Source organism: Chaetodon auriga, chromosome 11 (genome assembly GCF_051107435.1).
Source record: "Chaetodon auriga isolate fChaAug3 chromosome 11, fChaAug3.hap1, whole genome shotgun sequence".
In the NCBI taxonomy this organism is placed as follows: domain Eukaryota; kingdom Metazoa; phylum Chordata; class Actinopteri; order Chaetodontiformes; family Chaetodontidae; genus Chaetodon; species Chaetodon auriga.
Genome location: NC_135084.1, coordinates 13,265,222 through 13,288,557, shown reverse-complemented (window position 1 = coordinate 13,288,557; position 23,336 = coordinate 13,265,222). Strand labels below are relative to the sequence as shown.

Below are 23,336 nucleotides of genomic sequence, written 5' to 3'. Positions count from 1 at the left end.
TAGAAGATGCTGTGTGGGGTTTACCCAGTTCATTGATGTGTTCAGTCTTAGAAGCAGAGCTGAAGTTTAGATCATGGAAAGACTGTGGGGCCCAGTTCAGTGCTGCTCTGTCAGACCCTGATCTCTCTGGGGGAGGTAAGGGGGGGGCGGTCTCCAAATGCACTTAAATATCTGAACATCAGGTTCTCATTTCATCATTGTACATAAAAAATGATTTATAGCAGTTCATGGTTTCAGTTTTGTGAAAGAACATAAGAAAATTTTTCTGGCGAACAGTCATGATGTGAGACTACCAGCTGCATTCAAGTAATGTAAATGTGCTGACTGCGGACATTCCTGTAAGCTGTCAATCAAAATGTTTATATGGCCTGTTGGAGGGACTTCAAGACGAGTTTGTGAAGGCTGATCTAGATCAAACTTGATGAAGCTGATCTCTTGGCAGCTTAAAGAACATATCTGAGAAAGTGAAATCGAATCCCTGTGGCTCATTTAAATGAAAGCATCTGAAGTAGTTGTACTAAAACTGACAGCTTAATGTTGCACAGATTTATTTTGAAGCAGCATCACATTGCAAACGATTGTTTATCATTTCCAACTGAACGCAATACTACCTTCAAGGTCCCACTACATTGTCAGCAGAGCAAAGCAAACATTTCTCTTAAAATGCGAATAAAAAGAAATAAAAGATCTCTACTTAACACAAAGAAAGCCCATATCCAGCAAAAAATAAAACAAAAACAAAACAGAAACAACCCCCGAAACCCCATGATGTTAATGTTTTAAAGAGCTGAAGTACAGTATTTACAGAACACGAGGTTAAAAGCAGACTACTGTACAACTCTTAGCTACATTTACATTCTCACACAGATAGGCTTAATTTCCAGAGAAAAATAAATACACATCTGATTTCTATTACACAACCTTTGCATGTCTTAACCCTATTAAAATAATTTTGTAATCATAAAAATCTGATACAGTATATATATACATACATTTGATGCCGGTGTGTTTCTCGCAAAACACACACATGCTGTTTTGCATTCTCTTAAAATTGGACCGCTTTCATTCTGAGCCACACATTTGGTCTTCCTCTGCATGCGAGTTTGTGTACCGACGATGCATTCCTGCAGCCTCTCTCATTTGACCCTGTTGACGGGGTTTCCGATGAGCTCTGGGCACTGCTCTTCGCCTTTGGCAATCCTGTCGCACTTTCTGAACAGATCGTAGTTCATCCTGTCGGTGATGATGCTGTCCTGCTTGTACTGCGGGTGCTTTGCGACAAATTCCCTCATCCACTTGGCCATGGTCATCAGCTCGCCTGTGTCAGAGCAGCAAAGTCAAGAGTCACGCTGCGTGAAGAGAACATTTGCTTTTTGCTCATGAGAACATAACGTAAACTTACCTGAGGCGCGTTTCTTGATGAGCTTCAGATAGTTCAAAATGGTGCACCTGGTGTCCACGTCAACTTCCATGTTCTCCAGATAGCAGTTAAGGATCGGGATAAGGCCTTGGAAAACTCCCTCCTGGAGATAAAAAAGAAGCAAACAGCTGTAACTGTCAGATGGCTTGAAGCAAAACTACCAAAGAGGGTTAGGGTTAGTTTAGGTTACCTCCGTGCTGGTAGCTCCCTGAGGCTGTACTTAGGCAAAGTTGTGACTTGCACTAAATGTGTACTGTACAAAGACATTCAACTGGAAGAAAAGGACTCCTCAACAGTGTTCAGGCTTATTCCACACACTGCTAGTCACATCATTTAAAGAGACTACATTTACTACTGTTGTCATTTTACATATTTGTTGTGGTTTGTTAACAAGTGAAACCAGATAAATAAAACTGTGTATAGTTTCCTTTTGATCGGAACAACTGCATCAGTGTCAATATTGGATTTTGCTTCGAGCCGTGTAACTTCCAGCAACGGTTGCTTTGCAGCCAATTTGCCAACAGTTTGTTCCCCATTCGGTAGCTCTTTTCTCCGAGTGGAGATAATGTTACTGTGAGAAGTTCCTGGTCTCTGTGACTTCAGTTACAGGCTGACATGAACACTTCTTCTGTGCTGGTTATCTGTGAAATGAGGCCTGACACCAGCATGGCGACTTGCTGATGTCAGTAGGTAGAATATTTACCATGGTCAGCCTCTTAGTTTAGGGTGTCAGCATGCTAATTTTGCTAATTAGCATGAAAAACAAAGCTACATGAAAACGTGGAGCTACATGACGAGTCAGGGGGCACAAAGTTATTACAGTTAATTCAAAGGGGAGCATGAATGTCTGGACCAAAATTTCAAGGCAAACCACCCAATAGGTCGACATTCCCATCCACTGGGCCGCACTGCTAGCGTGGCTAACGGTTCAAAAGTCATCAAGTATAAAGACAATAATCACCTTTCCATTGATGATGGTGTCAATGCTCATCAGCATGTACTCCTCATTACCTCCATCAGTCTCCAAACCATTCTGAGCAGAAGCAGCGCCATCGAGGACCGGGTTGCAGCCTATCAGTGGACCAAAGAGACGGATCAGCTACTCCTCTCTGAGGCATGCAGCATATTTATCAACCGTAAGTTGCATTTTTGTTTTACTCACCTATGAAGATGTCCTTTCGGAAGTAAAACATGCCCTCCTGGACAGCGTTTCTCTTCTGTGCAACCTTCATGTTTTCATCAACCTGATAAGTGTATCAGAGCACGGTGTGTATCAAATGTCCTGCTTCATTGATTAAATGCCTCTTAATGTTTATAAAAGAGTAGAGCTGTGTGGCTGTTTTTACCTTTGACAAAGGGATCAGGAAGTCCAGTTTATAGGACAAGATCACTCTGGTGAGCAGGACGACAAAGACCACGTACGCAGCGTTTTCAAAGTCGGTTAGCTGCACCTGAAAATGAAAACAAAAACTTAACACGCACTCGAGATTTTTTTCTGTATTCGATAGGCCATGCTATGGAGTATTAAGACAGATGACGACTAAAATACGAGGCGGTGCAGTTGGTCATTACCTCCATGGGGCGGAACTCAACTCTCCAGCCAATATCAGAGTTCGGAGGCGGAGGTTTGAACCTCATCGTCTGCCAGTTGGTCGACTGCAGGTTCTGCAAGAAAACAAGTTTGATTACATAAATAAGGCTGTACTGTGTAAAAAAATAGCTTCAGGGATAAACAAGACCTCACCTCAAAGTGATCAGACTCGTTCTCATCATCCAAGTGAATTTTCTCCTCGAACACAGAGAGTGGATCTCTGATGAAGAGGTGAGCTATGTGCTGGGCCAGCAGCCTGTCGATCCCTACACACACAAAGCCCATTATTCTTTACTGCACAAGCATCCACCCGTGGAGTTTAGCCATGAATATGTGTCATGTATTTTAGACACGTGTGATTTCTCCTTTTCCAACATGAATACCTGCATCCAGCAGCTGCTTGTAGATCTCCTCGTCTATGGTCAAATCAATGTCATTGTACTTCTCACTGCAGCTCGAAAGGTAGCTGTCAATTGAATCGTATCGTGACTTGAAGATCCTGAATTTATTGTTTTTCAGTGGCTGCAAAGGAAAAAAAAAAAATCACACATTTTACTCAAACTACAAACTAATTTAATAATGGATTGTGAAGAGCCAATGACTTTCAGTGCAACAGATGCATTTGTTGCATTTGGCAAAATGAGATGTATCAAATGTAAGAAATGGTTGACATCACTCAAGAGACTGTAGGCGACGGTGTCGACACACGCTCACCAATCATGTGTCAATAAGGAAAAGTTTGACGCTGAACGCTAAATCACTCACTTAATGAGGCAGACAGAAATAATATGAGGTCAATCAAAAATGATCTTCTTTTGACTAAATCCGATTTTTTCTGCGCCCTAATGTGTTCCAGCTCTGCCTGCTCACCTTGAGCCCGCGTTCCTCCTGTGTCCTGTCGTCCACCGAGGCAGAAATAACTCCCCAGCGACAATCATTATCTGACACAAAGCCTCTGTAGAAGGGTGAGGCTGCACTCAGCGCCATCTGTAACGAGCCAAAACAGCATTCAGCCACACAAGCTTGTACCTCTGAAACGATCTTCATTTAGACATCAGTTCAGTCATTCAGTTCATCACAATAGTGCACATTACTGCACAAAACCACCACACTCAGCATCACTACTTTCAAAATATCTGATTCAAGTTACAGACAGTTATATAATAGTCCGGCTGAAGAGGAGGTCTGGTAATTATCATAATGTATGACAGGGAGCACATGCTTCACTGATCTACTCACCACTATAGGGCAGAATGTTGCTAGCTGGTCATAAAGGTATCTTGCCTCATCAATGCTACAAGCTTGGAATGTCACCTGGAAACATGTCATAAAAAAGAGGCTGAAGTGCATTTATACATCACTTATTGGGATTATAAAGCTCCAATAACACACAAGTCAAAACAGTCCAGGTGACACCATCTTCACCACGTCACTGTTTGGAAACAAAATGGTTGTTCAAGGCAATGAGGACACAGGGATGTCACGCCGCTCGGTCAGCGCCTTCAGTACCTGCAGACAGCAGTTGCCCATGCCAAAGCCCATAGCGTCCATGTAGATGTGATCGGGTAGGGCCGCCCTCGCCGCTTCACCGTCATCCTCAGGAAACTCCTCCACAAATGGAGATGGAGTGCGCTTGTCTTTGAAGACTGAAACACAAAAACGATTATAGTCAGATTTATTTAGTTGTTTATTCCGTGCAGTCTGAGAGGCGAATGACACGCACAGGGGGCGTGTCCCTGTCTGTGTTTGATTTACAGCAGCTGACAGGAGTGTCAGTAAGGAGAGACAACTTAAACAAACCTGTTATTTGAAACTTGAAAGTTTGTTCATGCCTTTAGGTCCCCGTCAGCACCTGAACAGCCTGAACTGACATTTTCAGGAAGCTTAAACGCTGTAACATGCAGCTGAGCAGCCTTCTAGCCGGATGTTTGCGGTGCACTTTCCCCCCTGAATGTTTGTTTGTTCAATGAATTAAGGCGCAGGACGAGACGTGTTTGATGAAGAGTCGGCTTCAGCAGCAAAGCTAATGCTGTTCTTCAGAGTGTGCGGCTCTCGTGTTGTAGCTGCTGTCTGCTCAGTCAGACCATCAGTCTGTGACGGAGCAGCTGGTGCTTTGTATCTAAAGATTTGATCGGCTCTATCAAAATAAGGTCTCTCTTTACACAGACAAATAATTAATGAATCAATGCGAAACGGGGGGGCACATCTGGAAACCAAAAAAATACAACATAGAAACTTCTCCCTTTAGTTAGTTAGTGTTTTCCTCAAAGGCCTTAAGGAGCAGATGTAAGCTGTGACCGAAAAAATAAATAAAGAATAATTCAGTTGGACTCACTTGGTACATTAATCACGACTTTCTCCCCTCTTCTGTGACGTATGTTTCTGGTAAGGGTGCTGAAACGGCAAATCCACACACCCACAACAAGCACACGCTTCATTAGAGAAAAACAAATACAAGCAATGAAAAGAAAACATGCATGCGCTGACAAAACCAATTGGCTCCCATCACAGCTGCACACCTGACTGACCCCGGCAATTTGGAGTTTTATAAAAACTGAGAGCAACATAATGATAATCATTTCTCAGATGCACATTGACATGAAGTTATAGGCAGGAAGTCTACCTGAATCTTGGGTGTCTGTTGATGGCTTCGTCAGGGAAAAACAGTGACTTGGACACTCCCTTTTCGACAGGGGTCGGCCGGTGCTCTGGTTTGGTGAAACCTGGGCAGCCTAACCTGAACAAAGCATCAAAACATACACGTGTTACAGGGCTGCAACTAACAATTATGTTTTCTCAGCTAGAAATGTCACAGAACAGTGAAAACTACAAATAAGTAGCAAATCTTCACACCAGACAGGCAAAAATCTGCATTTCTGCAAGAGAATCAGTGAAAAATCTGCTGCCAATTAATTTCTGTCCACATGTCCTAATCAATTAATTAATCGCTGCAGCTCCAATATATTAGGAAGACAATTAAAATGTTGTCTTCCTGTCACATGCAATCAAACTGTTTCAAACCACAGTACATTGGAAATGAGGTGATGGTGCAGAGGGTTTCGTTCTGGTTCAGGACAGATGAGGCCTCCCGTCGTCTCTTCCCCATGTTGCCCTCCACAGTGTTGAACTCCGACATGGTCCCGCCGTACGGCTGCCCTGGAGTTCCCTCAATCATGTAGCTGCCATACTCTGGTCTCCAAAGCGTGGGGTGACTGCAAACATATGAAAAGTGTTGCAAAAACAATTCTGCTTTAATAGGCCGACAAGGAAGAAAACGCCCTGCTCTCAATATCACCACGACCTTCCTGATTAAATAAACCGACCGCTCTCCCCTTTATCATATGTCAGCCATTATCTTGGCAGGGCGAACCAACGCGACGTATTTGTGCTCCAGAGCGTGCTCTTTGCTGTGTGCGACAGAGGGGCAGTAATGAGGAATGCATCGGCTCTACTATTCCCACTGCCACTGGTATTTCCCCTGGGTGAAGTTGGCTCCACAGATTTAGACCGACGTCATGGACAGGAGGCAAGCATAACATAAGCTCATGAGCCTGTGCAAACACATTTACAGCGCCTGCAGAGAATTCCTCTCTCCAAAAAAATGTTACTACTCGCCGTATTCCCAGGAGAAACTCTGATTGTTATCGCTGACAGATGTCCTGAGCCAAAATACCCCCACCTCACCTCTACAGTTTGAGGGTTTTAGAGCACTTTGTAAAAGGGTTAGGGTTCAACAGCTGAACAATTGATTGACTTTTTTCAGAGGTTGTCTTGTTTTAGACTTCATTAAATTTACTTTCCCTTAAATCCAAAAGAAGTTCAACTTCAAAAGTGGCCTCATCAAATTCATTTTATTTTGATGTGTTAACGCCTTTCAAACTGAACTCAGGCGCTTACGTCCACCTGCCTTTGTAAAATGCCTACAGCTCACAAGGTGTCAAATAAACATGTCAATGTGTGACATTTCAGGAACGTTATGCCCACATCAAAGGTAGAACGCTGTTAAAGTATAAACCAATGGGAGCGCATAACAAACTGATGAAACTCTCTGGGACACAGAAAGCACCAACGCCATGAAATGGAAGAAGTCTAGAACCAACAAGTCCGTTCAGTCGTATCAGAACCTGCAGAGATGGAGAAGAATCATACCTGCAGACAAATGAAGGCCTTGCAAAGTCTGGAAAACACCACTTAATGACTACTGTGAGAATGAGGAAAATGACTGATCTATTGAGACAAAAATGTACTCTTTCAGCCTGATCTGAGGAGGAACGTTGATAATAGATAAAAACATCTGTACAGTGTCATGATTTGGGGCGTCTCTTCAGAGGCAGGGATGGCGTGGTGGAAAACAACTCAGAGCTGAAGCTGCTGCTCAGGGTGCAAATATTAAAACTTAACTTCGGGAAAAAAAAACCAAGTCATACGGTAACAATCAGTGGCATTAGTACAGCAAGTGAAATATTTCTGTAAATGGCACTAACTTCAGAGATTTGGAAAAACTGATGTTTCAAATGGTGCTTTGTGCGGGAAATTCTGCTCATACCGGGCTGCTTTGTTTTCGTGTGGGTGTTGTAGTTGGAGTTAGTCACTAAAATAAAGAGCCAAAAGTAACCAAAGCAATGAGCCAAGTGCTCCACACCAACCAGAGCAGTGCAGAAAAAACACATGGTCAATATCGATTATGCAGCAGCTGAAGAACGCTAGCTTCGCTTCTATGAGACCAACCCTTAACTGAGCAGCTACAGCAAGTAAAAATCTCACTGCTGCTCAGAGCCCTTCTCTGCTTCTGAATGACCCCGTGCTGTGTCACATTCACTCTCCTCCATGTTTGTTTCTGTTGCCTTTATGCAAATTTCCTGCACGCATCCGTGCAGAAGAACACAAAGCATCATTGGAACGATGGAAATATTGCCGCTGAAAAAAAATGAGCATAATACGTCCATTAATGCTGTCACAGTACCACACTCTGAAATTAGGATACAGCACTCGTGTGTCCATGTAGCTTTTCAATAACTTTGGTACTTTTGCATTAATCCATCATTACACAATATACATCATCATGTCACACAGCTGTTGTGAGTGTGTTGATTTAACTTTTATACAGACTCCAGTGTCGCCTCCTTCTGATCCATGCCATACTAGGCCAAAGTTTAATTCAACCAGAATGACCACAATCCCTATCAGCCACTCAGCAGCATATCACTACGATCCACAACAAACCAGGCAACCAATAAGAGCACTGCCACGACAGGTATTTGTCCTGCCGACTGATAAATGAAGTGTTGCTATTTCTGTGGTGCAGCTCAATGAAATATTGTAATAATGTGATTCCTCTCAGAAAGAAGACTTTGACTTGAACCACGCAGGTTTTCACAAAATAAATGTGTATTTCTGGGGAGGAAGGAAACAATGTTGAAGCTACACAAAAACCAAATGAGCGATGTAAATTATGGCCTTCCTCCTGCTAAACTACAGCGTATAAGATCTTTTGATATACGTCACATATTCAGCTGTGTTGGGACATGTTCTGTGGAGAGCTTACTTACTTGGGGTTGATCTTTTCACCCTGATCTTGGAGAGTTTCCAGAACATCTCCACCGTTCAGGACAAGTCGAACCTTTTCATCCTTGTCGTCCAATTCCACCAACATGTACTCAACCTAAAATAATTAAAAACAAACAAATGATCAGTCCACAGTCGACACTGCATTAGACTACAGCACAAAGCAGACGTTTTCAAGATCAGAGCGGGACGCCATCACATCAATTCCAATTCATCAGTTATGTTTCCTTGACTTTGACTCTGCTCCCCTGTAATCCCCTGTCTGAAAGGGGGATTAATCTATAACAACAGCATTCCACATTGTTCGAAATGAAAACACTTTGTTCAAGCTGTAGCACACTGAAGTTTTGTGGTCTGGTGGCGGGCAAAAACTAGAAACACAGACTGGTGTGAAGATCTGAACGAAAGACGACAGGCTACAGCCAAGACCACATACCTCAGCATACACTGCAGGCTTCATGCTAAAGTTTACAGGGTGTGTCCAGTAGTAGTACTGAATGGATTATTAGCAGTATTAGACAGTTGTTAGGAAACAGAATGATTGGCAGAACTCATGACTAACATTTATAAGCAGCTTAAAATGTTAATTATTGAATTAGTGACCATGTTTGATAAACCTGAAAAGCACAAACATCTTATTCTTACACCCAGTCACATCTTTACATTTAATACTGACACCTCATTAAACAGAGGCGTTGTTAGAGGTGTTTTTCACTTGCAATCAGTAACAACACCTTTGACTAAAACCTCGTCAATCGACTTCCATATGGTCATTATTAACTGGGAAGATGTCACTGACAAACCTGTAAATGTTACACAATATTCAAAAATACAGATTTACTTGAGTTCATTTTTTTTCCAGCAGTGAGAGCAGAAATGGTAAAAGGGGCCTCTGTTGCATCATGCACAACCATCATGTCAGACAGCTCAAAGGCATAATCAGAGAGCAGCAGCTGAGGATTTTCCCCTTGAGGGTCCTCCTGAAGTCAAAAGCTCGTTTCTTACCTCATCGCCCCACTTCAACACGTCTTTCTGACGGTCCTTCACCTTGTTGTAGATGTTGAGGAACTGAATGATGCCGTGCTTTCTGATGTGGTCGGCATATTTCTTGGTTTCCTCCCAGTTCAGTGGAGACCCCTGTGACAGTAAACCCATCGCACAGACAGGCTGGAAGAGTAAACTAACGTCTGGTGTCTGCTGGCTGCTTCTATGAACGTGCACGCCGAGCGTTAGCTAGCTAGCTAGTTTGTCCAACTCGCACGGAGCTTGCATGAAGTCTCGGTCCCAAAAAACGGCTGGACCTGGATCCTTGAGGCGCTGTCAGAGAGTTCACAGGCTGAACGCTGAGTCTCTTGGACCTGTTAAGCGGCGTGCCCTGTCGGTAACCTTATCTGGGCATCCAGAAGAAGCAGGCCCCTGCTCATCACTTGCTAATGTCTGGTTAGCTCGGTAAAGCACACCCGAGGACTGATCTGGATGTTCCCCCGAAAAACCAAACGAGTCGGTCAGTTCCCGCAAGCCTCGGCTCGGTTGGACACCACGGACTGAGCCTGTTAACGTGCTGCTCTGTGATGGAATGACAGTGAGGCAAACTGATAGGTAGGTCTCTGCTGCCAGGCGAGTCTGCTGCCCAGAGTTGGGCTGTGTTGTACATATGAACGCCCTCCTGGCTTCACACACGTGATGCCGTCAGGAGGAGCGGAGTGCGTGGTGACATCACTATGACTCAGCATCTTCACTGCTCGGCTCCTCCCTCTGAACTGTCGATCAGAGCAGGAAGCGATGCGACGTTCAAGTGCTCTCGGAACTATCCCTTTCTTGATAAGGGAGAATGTCCGCAAATAGGTTATTTATTTTTTTCTTTTTTAACAGTCCAACACCCAGTAATTCAACTTACCTTAATATACAGCAGATAAAAATATCAAATAATCACATACATATAGAAATAGGTGAGCCAGAGGCTTACTTCAGGCACAGCAGGCACAGAGCCAAGGATCTAGTTAAAAAGACTTATCAGTTAGGGCATTTGAGAACACCTCAGATTCACCTGGAGTTTACTATTACTACTACTAACAGTGAGCTCCAGGTATTTTTTCTCTTGTTGCTTGAAACCAAAGAAAGTTTGACATTTTTTTCGTAACAAATCACTTTTTCTCATTTATCAGAACTTTTTGGTTAATTATCTGTCATTTGACTTGTTAATTAATCAACCAGTTGTTTCAGCATTAATTGTGTGTAAGTCTTTATTCTTGGAATCAGACATGCAAGATTAGGCTAAACTTCATAGACCCTGTTCTTTTGATGCTAACTATGTTTGAGCAAATCTGCCACCACAAGGAATTCACTCTTTGTAGAATCAAAAAGCAAAGCTGTTCATACAACAAAAGACAATTAATTTAGGAAACAGCTAATATGTAAGGACATCATATCAGTTTGTTTGAGCCTGCTTGTTTTTTTTTGGCAATTTGATTTCTTGTTTCCTGTTTCTATTCATAGACATAAAATGAAAAGTGTTGCTCACCAAAAAATATGACACAAAATAGTGGCAGGTCAAAGCAGACATGTGCTACTTTTTGCTATCATAAAGCTATTTACTATCTTTTCTTATCATTTCCAAACCACAACACAAAAATGAACGAGTCATGTTTACGACTTAAGTATAGGTACCGCCTTATCAAGAGCACTTGAATGCAACATCAAAGAGGAAAAAATATGGTTGTAATAATGACACAGCGATCTTTTTTCATGTGCATGCATGGCTGGATTAAACATGTCTGTAGGTCAATGAACTGCACTGACATCCGCACCATTGAAGGATGTTGTTTTACTGCCAACCTGCTGACATACAGTTTATTTTCTTTGGTTTTTCTAGTTTCCATTAGGCTGATTAATGACATCCTGTTTGTTATCAGGCCTAATCTTTCTGAATTTGTCAAGATCACCATCTTCCATGTATATTAACAAAAACTAGTAATGAGTCAGCACAATCACAGCAGGGTGGGGCAGGGACAGTGAGACAATCTTAGCTTTTGAAATGTTTCATTTGAGTTCACAGAAGGACTCAGGTCATGAGAGATTATCTTTTAACATGCCAGGAACAGGTTTGTCCAAAATGAATGTAGGGTGTAAACGTCACACACACTTGTATTGTTTGTCGGAAATACAGTGATCAGGAGTTTGTTGATGTGTGAATCAAAGTTATTAAAAATAAACCTATGATTAGGTAAGAGTTTAACACTCAAACTCAGTTGTGTCCACGAGAATTTGTGTGGACTGATCAGGTCCGACCCACAGTGGTGTCAGCTGTCTTTACAAAAATGTTCAAAATGTTGTTAATTGGTGCTTAGAAGTGTGTGACATCCCCCTTTTTTCTTCCTGAGCCCTCCCCACTTCAGATCCATGAGAAAAGCAACGACATCAACTGCAGAAATGCAGAAATCTTTCATGTGAAACAAATGTTGTCTTGAGGTAGGATCCCATCACTCATAGTAAGAAGCTGATGGGGGGGGGGATCAGGTCCTTTAATCACGTCACAGATCAAGCTACGACACCCCCGCCTTTATAACAAGTCCTTAAATTTCACAAATCGTATGTTTGGCTAACAGAATAAACTTAATTGTTGCGTGCAAAACAGCACATGAATCCATTGGTGAGTATGAGATGCTTTACTCTTTGGGCCTAATGGACAAGAGTGCACCAAAACGGACGCATTGTGCATAATGTAATAGCCCTTTTATGTCTCAATTTGGCTTGCGTTACATGCCTGAAGCCCCGTTTCCGCACTCTCACAGTATAAAGTATGTTCACAGTGTAAATGAGAAGGCTCTCTTTGTGGGTTTTACGGTCATTTTGTTTAATTAGAGACAGTCTAAAGGTTACTTAACGGATGCCAGTGAGCTTTAAAGTATTCTATGTCTGATTTCAGAATTTGATGTCGGTATACAAACAGGATATACAAACAAACAAGCTATCTCTTGTATTTATGTAAATACGTAGATTTGTGTGAACATATGTAAAAAATACACAAATTTACGAGCCTTGGCTGGACATCTACAGAGTTTATACCCTGTGACACCAATGATGTAGGATTAAAGACAGGAAGCCTAAAGTCCATACCTCATGATTCAATCAGGAAATGTAGCCCTCTATATTGCATCGTCACTTGTTGCTCCTGGTCCACAAATGTTTGGGTGAACACCAAACAAATCTGTTGAAACTAAATCTTTACACTGCTGTTTTCAGAGCATGGTGACAGTTTTTCATCCCATCTAGCCATCTAATATTAACTGTAGCTCTGATTAAACTGTAACTGTACTGAAAGACTAAAAGACACAACTAAAGAGGCCAAATAGATATGAACTGGACATGAAAACAGCAAAGTAATTATTTAAAATAAGAAATAATGTAGATTGGAAACCTGGACCATGTTTTTTTAACTAAGTGTGTCACACAAATACACGCCTTCAAAAGACTCACAAAATGAACAAAATAAAAGGAATATGAATAAATGACCAAGGCTCAGAGTTGCTTACACTTCATCTCTGTTTAATTTAAAAACAAACAAAAAATGAAAAGACATGAGCAGTCAGGGAATTCATGAGAAAAGACCTCCAGGAAAGCTCAGGCTGACATTCCCAAGTTCTATTTTTCTTTTTCTTTTTTACAAAATAGTTTGTTTCTGTCACATCTGAACACATTCAACCCTCATCATTCCATCATTTCCCCAACAGGATCCTGATAGTGTTTATGGCGATACGGCACAAGTCCACTGAATACTGCACATGAGAAACATGTAGAGAAACTGCAGCCTGACTGTGTGCTGTGTTTTATTAACACTAATCACAAGCACCTACTCCTGGTAGGTGGTGCCAACAATTACTCCAGCTCTAGCTTATTGCCGCTCAGTATTCTGTTCAAGTATCTGAGAATCACAGAAGCCATCACCCAGAGGACTGTCACGAAATCCTTCACTATGAATAACTCTGCCATTAACTACTGTGTTGTCTATGCTACCAATTAATTTCAATAACAGCATTGATTTAGCTTTTTTATACCTTTCATTTGAGTTTTAAATAACATTATATTTGCTATAGAAAAAGCGTTAATGAAATTATCCCAACTCAATTGGCCCCAAAGTCTAAAAATGATAAAGTTGGTTTTTGCTACGTCCAGTTTGTCTCCATCAAAAACATTATCCGACCGTAACCATGACAGTTATCCTATTATTGAACTATAAATAGTGAAAGTATGTTTCAAGGCTTCCGAGTTATTCTTTAAAATGCTATCACTGGCTTCAATTTGCTTTTAATATATGTATTTTTTGTTACGATCCTTGCATTTTATTAATTTTTGCTTATCTTGAGAAACTTTAAACTGATCATTTCAGCCCAGAAAAAGGGGACTGCTGGTTGAGTTTAGAACCAAGATTTATGCAACAGACAGGCTGGAGAGCTTTAGACATGTAAACTACATCATCATTATCATCTCAACCCTTATATACTGACTGGTGCAGAAGACACTGAACTGGCTCTGGACTCTCGTGTTTTCCGCGTGGGGATGGTGACGACACAGCATGAAATGCCAACTGTAGCTTCTGGCAACTCATCATCCTCAGTCCATTCATTGAGGTCAGGGTTGTAAACCTGAATGCATTTCTTGTACTTCTTCTCGCCCTCGTTCCAGCCTCCGAGGAGATAGACCTTGTTGTTCAAAATGGAAATACCGGCTGTGCTCACTCCTGTGCGAAGAGGCGCACAGTAGCTCCACTGGCCGTTGTGAGGGTTGTAAGATTCGACAGCGAGGACATCCACCCTCTCCCCACGTCCTCCCAGCTGACTGCCACCAATCACGTAGGCCCGGTCTCCGACGGTGGCAGCGCAGTGCCACCCTCGAGGTGTGCTCAGACTGCTCTTATCCTGCCAGGTGTCAGTGGAGGGGTCATACAAGCACACAGCCCTGGAGTAGGCGTTGTTGATGTAACCTCCTGATACAAGGATCTTGCCATCGATGAGGGAGCTGGCGTGACAGCAGCGGGGCACATCCATGGGAGCTTTCAGCTGCCACTGGTTGGAGGAGGGCACATAGCACTCCATCGAGGCCTGAACACCATCAGCGTTTCGCCCTCCGATGGCAAACAGGAGGCCGTTGAAGATGTTGAGGCTGAAGTGGGTGCGTCTCTGAATCATGTTGCTCAAGTGAATCCAAGTGTTGAAGCGGGGATCATATCTAAAGAATGTGCGAGAGGAGATATTTACAATTTTTGGCTGATTCCACACAAACTAACAAGACAAATTAAAAGTCACACTAGCTCTTACCTGCAGAAGTTGCTAACAGCATGTTTAGCCTGGTTCCTTGCATCATTCTGGTCCTCACCACCTGCCACATACAGGAAGCCATCCAAGACTGCCACACACTGATTAAAGCTCTTTGCTGGCATTTCTGTCAGCTTATTCCACAGGTTATCTGCATCTCTGTAGAGAACGTCTTTGCTGAGAGATTTCTCTGTTAGGGCAGGGCGTCCGCCGACTGTGAGTATCACCTTGAGGCCGCCGCGTACCTTTGTTCTGCGTGACTGGAGGATGTTCTGTTGGTATGGCAGCAGATGGTAATTCATGGCGTCAACAAGGAGACGGTGGCACTCAGGGTCTTGCATCATTCTAGGCACACTCTGGATGTGATTCACTAGGTCTTGGGCAGAGATAGTGCCGAAGCGGATATGAGTTAGGAGATCTGCCGCGTACTTCAACCTCTTCTCATCAAAGTCCAACCACTTCATGGCGATCTGGAAGGCAGTGATCTCAGATGGAAGTTGCAGGGAATCATCTGAGAGGAAATCGCTGATCTGCTCATAGGTGAGCTTCAGGAACTGCTCCATCTCAGAAAACTCGATGAAGTTCTCCCGCATGAACTTCTGAGCTGCCTCCTTGGTTTCTTTCAGGTCATAGGCATCAGCGATGTTGGCCACAAACATACAATTCTCCACACTGAGCTCCTGCATGAGGAAATCACTGCACATCTTCACTAAAGTGCCAATCTGCAGCAGCAATGCTGCAGCGATAGTGCTGCCGATACTGTACAGCGACAGAGTCAGCTTTCCAGAGTAAGCATACGTAATTGACGTGGCGAGGCCAACAGGTGAGAGGTCATTCAGGTCGATCTTCTGCAGGGATGAATCTTTCTTTAAGATGTTTCGGATGTACTCGCTGCAAGAGGCCATGACAACTTTGTGGACATCAAATGACTTTGACTTGGTAGCGACTGTTAGATCACAGAGGAAGCTATCCTGTCTCATGTTGCTCAAACCCTCCAGGAGGTTTGGGGCATACACAGAATCAGTGACTTCAGTTGAAATGCAGCTGAAGCCATTTCCTCCCTCTAACAGAGTGTTTAGCCCGTTGATCTTGTTGATGGGGCTGTCCTCAACCATTATGGTCATTTCATTTATGTCTCCTTTCGTCTTTTTGGTCATCTTGTTCCTCTTGGGTGCCATGGCTGTAGCAACAGAACACAGCCCAAACCTTCTGAAAACATAGATACAACATGTCAGTCAGATTAAGTCCTGGGCCACAGATCTGGTTTGCTCGTTAAAATATTAGTGACTTGGCTGAGATACAGAGGAGTTAAGAACATGCCACACTCACAACACTGAACTACATTTAAATGGCCTAAATTGTTTAAACTTAAGTCTTGAGTACTGCATTTGCACTGCATTTGAGGTCCTATTGTCCTTGTATCATGGCATTTGTACTGTTTTCTTTGCCTCAAACTAAGCAACAATGTGAGACATGCACATTTAAATGTTGGATCTATCGAGAAATGTTTTCATACATTTTGAGTTGCAGAATTTATTTAGACACAGCAAGACAGTGGCACTTTGAAAACATGTGTGCTACCAGGTGATGGTGGGGCTACTGAGTGCGTCAACATACCCCTCTTTGCATCTGTCACAATTTATCAGCAGTATGTCCAGGAATAGAAACGCTGGACAGCTCACCCATGACGTTCCTTTTATAGACTTTGAGACATGAGCAGCAGGCCTCATGTCCTCTGACTGTTTCTTTTCAAATTAGGGCAAATATCATTGTTTTTTTCTCTCTTCTTCTCGTTTTATTTAATTATTTCAGGTTTGTCCTGAATAAGTCTGCAAATAACACAATCCACAAGACAAAGTGGTTTCTTAAAAAGCCACTCTTCGCATTGTTTACCCGCAACTCTAGAAAAATCAAAGCTCACTTGATATGTGTGAAAAATAATTTTACCAAAAAGTCAACAACTTCAGACAATGTATGTGCCTTTTCAAGGCCTAATATGTGAGAAAGGTGCACATTTTCCATCTAAAATGCCTGACAAATGTGGAAGCATTAACTGCAGCAAATTGCCTTTTCATTACTAAAATGACAAACAATCAAGCATGGCAAAGCTCCACTTACCTGAGAAATGAAGTTGAGGCTGAGGAGGAAGGAACTTGTGTCCCCAGTTCCTGGAGCAGGAGAGAGAGAGACCAGCAGTCACCCCTCCAGAAAGAGACATGCAGTTAACTCCTCCTCTTGGGGAGTGAGTGCCAATCAAGTATTGTGCAATGCATGTGGCAGGGACCATACACCCCCATCCCAACATAGTGTCCTACAATAGCCTCCAATCAGCCGATGTCAACATACTGTGAGGGCTCGACCTATATCCTCAATGGGACGTCACATGAAAGAGTTTATTATCATTTGTTGTTTAAGAAAATTGAATTTGCTGTCATTGGTGCAAAGAGCATCTTATTTCTTTCGACAAATATTTAACTCTTACAATTTTCAGGAAAAACTTCTCAAATAAAAGTAAAAGTTGTTGGATGTGATCTTAAAGACAATTTAAATGGAAATCAGCAAAATTGGAGAAGATAGATATTAAAGGGTACAGAGGACACTCTGAGGACTTGAGTGCCGCTGCATTGCCAGCTCACTCAACTGTGTGTTTGATTTTGTGATGTTTATTTTTTATGTTTTATCATGTTGTGGCATGTATGCTTTCATACTCTTTGTGCAAAGCAAGTTCCCCTAGGGGCAATAATGGCCGTCATTCATCGATTCACAACACAGAGCACTGCTGCTTTCTCCAAAAGTCTAAGGTGACATAGCAAAAAGGTGAATTCCAGCTTGGCAAAGCGAAAGAGTTTACCCATGAGTTTACCCACAGCTATGTCCAGCTCACATTTTATGATGGGCTTCTTGGCTGAGGTGATGACTGAAGAAACCTGAAGGGTATAAACATTTTGAAATGCATTCATTGTTTTGCTCCTGTTTTCATCAACAGAGTGCTTAGAGTCATGATCATATGAGTCATGGGTCCCTTTCTTAAAAAAGGGTTGCAGGATTTCATAGGAAAAAACATGTCATCCAAAATTGTTCTCAAATCAACACGCGTGATTGCTGTATTTCTGATTTGAAGGATGAGAGATCTCTTTTATATGTCCTCTCAAAGGGCCAGTGTTCCCCAAAGAGAGACCTGCAGGTACCCAGAAGACTTCAGGGGATTACAAGAAGGCAGTTTACTGTCATTTCGATCTCGTTCTTAATATGAATGCTCACATCATTTCTAAACCACACACCGCTATCATTTCTATCATCGGTACCGCCTATTAAAATAGTGTCATCAAGCGGCGCGCGCTGCCCGGTGTGTGAGGAGGGTTGCACGTGAATCACCGTGATGGCCAGCAGCTCTGATGTGGTGAAGAAAGTCATGCGGTTCAAACTTCAGCTCACAGACTCAGCAGAGTCTGCTACGGTAGATACGATGTTCATTTTTTTTTAGGTATAAGTGCACAAAGCAGACAGAGCAGAGGTGATGGCTGGAGGAAACAGGCCGTTTGCGGGTTCTTTAGACGTTTGAGGTGCAGCCAGTCATTGCTCTGGAAACATCGACGTTTTTCTCTCTTTCATTATGCTCGTCTTGTATCCTTGATCATGCGAGGACCGAAGCTGATTGAGCCCTGTTTCAGTCATTGACATGTGCGCTGCTGACTGCGGGGGTCAGGCTGTTTAAATGGGAGGTTCCTTGTTGCTAAAATCGGCAACTCTTCCAGCTGTTCAGCTCATGGCTGCCGTCCATCATCAGTGGGGGTTAGGGCTCTCTCCATACGTATGGATTGATTAAACGGCCAGTATTTAAGTCTATTCAACTGAAATAACTTAAAATTGAATTTAAGTATCAAGCGCACAACTTGAAAGCATCCAGTTATACAGTGAGACTTTGCAACAGCCAGCATAGACATTGTCCATTTATAGTTTGCAGTAAAACGAGCAGCCTAAGTGGGTGTGTGAGGTTCCCATACATAGCTCCTGCTCTGAATGCACAGTCAGCAACTGTGGTGATCCAAAATCAGGACTGCCATATTTGGCATGTCGGGTTTTCTTCGGTTTCTGAAAGCCATGGAAACCACATTCAATCACATATTGTTAATGTGTTCACTCTCTTTCCAGGTTCTAAAAATTTTGCAGAAACTCAAGGATCTGGATATCACGTTAGACATTCTTGCTGTGAGTCTTTGGTGCAAAGAATGAGTTTTGTGTTGATATATTTGAATATGAAGTTTGGACTGTTAAATGCTCTTTGACTGCACTGACTTTTAGGAAACTGGAATTGGCAAAACAGTTAACTCACTGCGCAGACATGAACAGGCTGGAGAATTTGCCAGGTCGCTAGTCAGAGGTTGGAAACAACTGGTCCCTAAGGAATCCACAAGGTGACATTTATTCAACTTTTTAGTTTCATTTAACAATATATAATATACTTGCTTGTGCTTATTTTTTTAATGTTTCAATCTTAATCTTGAATTTTTCCAGGCACACAGAAGATGGGGATGCGTCAGAGTGTTTGCCTGTCAAAGGCAAACTGGACGACCAGAACTGTCCAAATAATGGAAGTTTGACAAAGCAGGATTTCAATGATAATTGCATAACATCTCACATCAAGAGTCAGAGCTCTTCAGATGAGGCCCTCTTCAAAACAGGGAATAGGAAAGCTGATTCAGAGAGGCAATGTGAAGAACAGATGAGACTTAAAGACCAGAATGAAAATCAAGGAAAAAGTCAAAAAGAAAACCAGAATCTCTCTCTGAATGACATCCTGAAAAAGAAAACTCAAATCCAAGAGGATAAAATTGAGGAGAAGAAAAATGATCAGAGTAACAGAAAATCAGGGGAGGGCGATTCTTTGTTAGAGGACCCTCACACGCAGAAATCCAGGTCTGATTCCAGAGAAAAAATGAAAAGCAACTCTCATAGTGGAAGATTTGGGTCAGAAAAAGAGCCAACTAAGAAATCAAAGACATCCAAAGAATCACCAAGGGAAGGTGAGTCCAGGGACAAATACTCCAAAACCTTAAGACTGGCCAATGTGAGAGATGACAGATCTTCAGGAATATCGAAGAGCTCAGAGGCCCAAAACCGGAAAAGGAAAAAAACAAGTGAAGAAGAGCACAGCACTCTGAAATACAAAGAAGAGTCTGAAAATAATGAAAATCCACAACACAAAAAGACCAAGATAAAGCATGAGGATGAGGAAGATGACGGTGCCCCTGAGGAGCCCTCCATGTCTTTTGAATCATACTTGAACTATGACCTAAATGTTTTCAAGAGAAGAGAAAGACCTGGAGTCAAGAAGCCTCCCAAACAAATCAAGACTTCAGTCAAAGATCCAGGCATGAAGGCTTTCAAGTCGTCTGTGATGTCTGTAAATGTTACCTCTCCTAAACAGGTATATTTGACAATGATCCTACAAGTTTAGCCTTGAGAGTGCAGGTCATGATTGACAAATACTGACTAATCATCCCTCATATTTTAGCAGTTTAAAGAGTCTGAAATGGACCTGTTGAATATTCCTTTACCTGCTGTTCTGCCTGTATGTGAAAAGGCTTCCACTGTTGACTACTTTGAGAGGAAAGGTAATGTACTTCGAACAAATCCAGCTGTGTTTTCACATTGGTCACCTCATTCTTGACGCTTGTTGTTTTGTCTTATAGTTGAGAAGGAGTCAGACTTCTGTGACATCTCTGAGGAGTCAGCAGTCTTCACTGGCCAGCGACTTAACAGAAAGATGCAAGTGTACTCTGGTGCCAAGACCATCTTCCTCCCAACCATGATGAGCTTGCACCAGCAGTGTATCCGCTCGCTCCAGAATAACATTAACTGTGAGTAAAAGCCCAAAGAACCTTTTTGCAGCGCTCAGACCAGTCTCAGTGTGTTGGATCTGTATTCAGGTGCAGGGATCTCTTCTCAGTGCTTTATGAGACTGGCGGAGTCCCGTTTGACATCCTTGAGCCGGTGTTGGAGAGGTGTACAGCGGAGCAGCTGCTACGCATTGAAGAATGCAACCCAGTAAGAACATGAACATGAGTAAAGTTAGTGCCCACTTAGTGGCCACTTTAAGTGGTACACCTGCTCAGTGCTGCATTCGACCTGTTTGTCTTCAGAGCAGCGGATACTCATAGATTCAACAAAGTGCTGAAATTACTGTGGAAATATGAATGGAATCGGTAAATCTTCCTATTAGAGGTCTTGTATGCAAAGTTGACATTTAGTCAATGTTCCTAAGTAATCACACGGCAATCTGCAGTTACTTTTCCATATTTATAATGTATGTCAGTTCTTGTTTGTTAAATATACAGCTGTGTATAAAATGATCACATTATGACAGTTGTCATTTGTCCCGTGTGGCTCCATTACTCTAACAAGTTGCAACAGTCAGCGATATTCTGCTGCACAACATGATTGCAGTGAGCTGTAAAATGTTTACTTCTTCTCTGAGCCCCTTCATGCAGCTTGGCTGTTTGTTTAGGGACGCTTTGAACCATCACATGTGGCACCAATAATCCAACAAGATCATAAGACTTGTGTACTTTAGTGTTTAGTTTGTCCTGACACCTGAGGTGTGCCGGTTTTAAAGGAGCTTTGAATGCAGTTAATGAGCAGGTTTACCTTCAGTGGCCATGAATATATGTCAGTTTATTCTGAAATGACTTTTCTAAGTTGAGTAAACCTAAACTTTACAGATCTTGGGTAGAAAAGTTATTGTAGTTATTGCACAAGTTGTGATAAGAGGAGAACTGTGTTTGAGTGTACAAATGTTTATTTGCTGTTAGGCCTGTAATTGTTTCCACAGATCTACATTGGAGTGACAGACCACTTATGGGGGAAACATTGTCAGAGGGACTTCAAAGACTTCAAACTTCAGGAGTATGAATCATGGAAAGAGATGTACATCAGGCTGTCTGAGGAGAGGGAAAGGAAACTCCAAAGACTGACAAAAAGTATTGTGACAGCACACTCTAACAAACCCAAGGGTGAGTACTGTATTCTGTCCATGAGCCTATTGTTCAGTACAGCAGTCTCTATGTGTTGATCTCTGCCAAATAACTTACATCCATTGTGAAATAAAGTTATAAACCTGAAAAAGGGAACATGTTACACACGTTGTATACTGTAGGAAAATACTATTTGGTCCTTTTCACGTTCAGTACACTGTGACATGTTTTTTTTTTTTTTTTCTTTTTTAGGTCGGCAGGTGAAGATGGCATTTATTCACACTGTTGCCAAGCCACCGAGAGATGTGCGAATTCAGCAGGAAATTCATGGAACTGCTGTTCAGCAACCTCATCAGCTCAGGTGCAGGTGGGTTTCATCAACTTAAATATGGAAATGAAGTATCTCCACAGGTTTTGTGATAAGCTCCTGTTTCATTATTTGGCTATATATTCATGTCAGCTATGTTGTTTTCCTAATTAGAAAGTTTAGAAACAAACCAACAAGCCACTGATGCATTGTTCGGACGTTTATTTTTGGCAAAATATTAACACCTTGTGTTTGCTCTGCTCCTCTTCCACATTAAAGGCCTTAACTACAAAGTGATCACTCAACAACAGCAGCTTAGCAGGGTCATAATCTGTCAGAGACTCATGTGATAACAGTGGGTGAAATGCTTTTTGGGTGAGCTTAGCCAAACACAGGAATTGGAGCAATGTGCTGGATAAACTGTTTTATTCTGGTTGGAGATGGCCTTGGGTCCTTTGTTGTCAACTGTCGCAACATGGGATGTTATGCTCGCCAGCTGTAGTGTAACGCTAATGTTTGAAGGAGACTCATTTTGTCATTTTATGTGCATTGTTTTTGTTTTGGAAATAATTCTGTCGATTTATTATGTCTTGAATTATCAGTGTCAAGGTTCAGGACAACAGCTCGAGGCCAGGTTGTAGTGAGGCCAGCAGGTCCAGCAGCAGCAGCAGCAGCAGCAGCAGCAGTTCAGGAGCAGGCATTAGTCAAGACCCTCGCAAAAAAACAAGTGAGCTGACAAGAGTGTTGTACATGCAGTGTTGTTAAGTTTGCTACAACTCTCCTCATCAGTCAAACTGGCCTGTTCAAATATTTATCATGTTCTTTGTCTTTTCTATCCTGTCATTTCCTGGTCAGAATGAAAGCTACTGTATAGATCCTCCTGATGACATATGTTTTACTTTACCTTATCAACTATTTTTTTGCTGTTGTTCACACAGGAGTTGCTCCAATGATGGCAAAGTCCTTAAAGGCATTTAAGAAACAGCTGGGACGCAGATAAACGTTCTTATACGATCTCACTATTTATTGTGCATTGATGTGGTGAAAGTGCACACTCTATCATTCATTAACTTTGGACTACAGAAGGTCTGTGTTCACCTTCGATTATTCTGTGTTGTTCGTCTAAACTAACAGGCAAAGGCCAGTTTTTTTTTCTCTATAACTGTGA

General features: G+C 42.3%; 3 protein-coding genes across 4 annotated transcripts; 1 reads left to right on the top strand and 2 right to left on the bottom strand.

Annotated features, from left to right (window-relative positions):
• Positions 1-531: 531 nt before the first annotated feature.
• On the bottom strand, positions 532-10,244 carry gclc (glutamate-cysteine ligase, catalytic subunit). Its single transcript, XM_076743664.1, has 16 exons — positions 9,582-10,244; positions 8,561-8,673; positions 6,041-6,223; positions 5,635-5,748; positions 5,347-5,405; positions 4,521-4,657; positions 4,251-4,325; positions 3,882-3,998; positions 3,395-3,533; positions 3,165-3,277; positions 2,993-3,085; positions 2,767-2,871; positions 2,583-2,664; positions 2,382-2,491; positions 1,403-1,523; positions 532-1,318 (listed from the first exon to the last, which is right to left on the bottom strand). The coding sequence occupies exons 1-16, from the start codon at positions 9,729-9,731 to the stop codon at positions 1,137-1,139; spliced, it is 1,893 nt and encodes a 630-aa protein (XP_076599779.1). The 5' UTR covers positions 9,732-10,244; the 3' UTR covers positions 532-1,136.
• On the top strand, positions 2,441-23,336 carry eloal (elongin A, like). Its single transcript, XM_076743665.1, has 11 exons — positions 2,441-2,556; positions 19,040-19,096; positions 19,190-19,302; positions 19,403-20,315; positions 20,403-20,502; positions 20,581-20,748; positions 20,838-20,935; positions 21,720-21,900; positions 22,114-22,228; positions 22,771-22,895; positions 23,107-23,336. Exons 4-11 carry the CDS (start codon positions 19,611-19,613, stop codon positions 23,166-23,168), a joined length of 1,554 nt encoding a protein of 517 aa, XP_076599780.1. The 5' UTR covers positions 2,441-2,556; positions 19,040-19,096; positions 19,190-19,302; positions 19,403-19,610; the 3' UTR covers positions 23,169-23,336.
• Positions 14,069-17,072, bottom strand: klhl31 (kelch-like family member 31). 2 transcript variants are annotated; one of them, XM_076743225.1, is made up of 3 exons: positions 17,006-17,072; positions 14,891-16,096; positions 14,069-14,801 (listed from the first exon to the last, which is right to left on the bottom strand). In XM_076743225.1, exons 2-3 carry the CDS (start codon positions 16,063-16,065, stop codon positions 14,069-14,071), a joined length of 1,908 nt encoding a protein of 635 aa, XP_076599340.1. In that variant the 5' UTR covers positions 16,066-16,096; positions 17,006-17,072. The 2 variants fall into 2 exon arrangements, with proteins under 2 accessions (XP_076599340.1, XP_076599341.1); XM_076743226.1 differs by having other exon boundaries at positions 14,891-16,093; positions 17,006-17,069.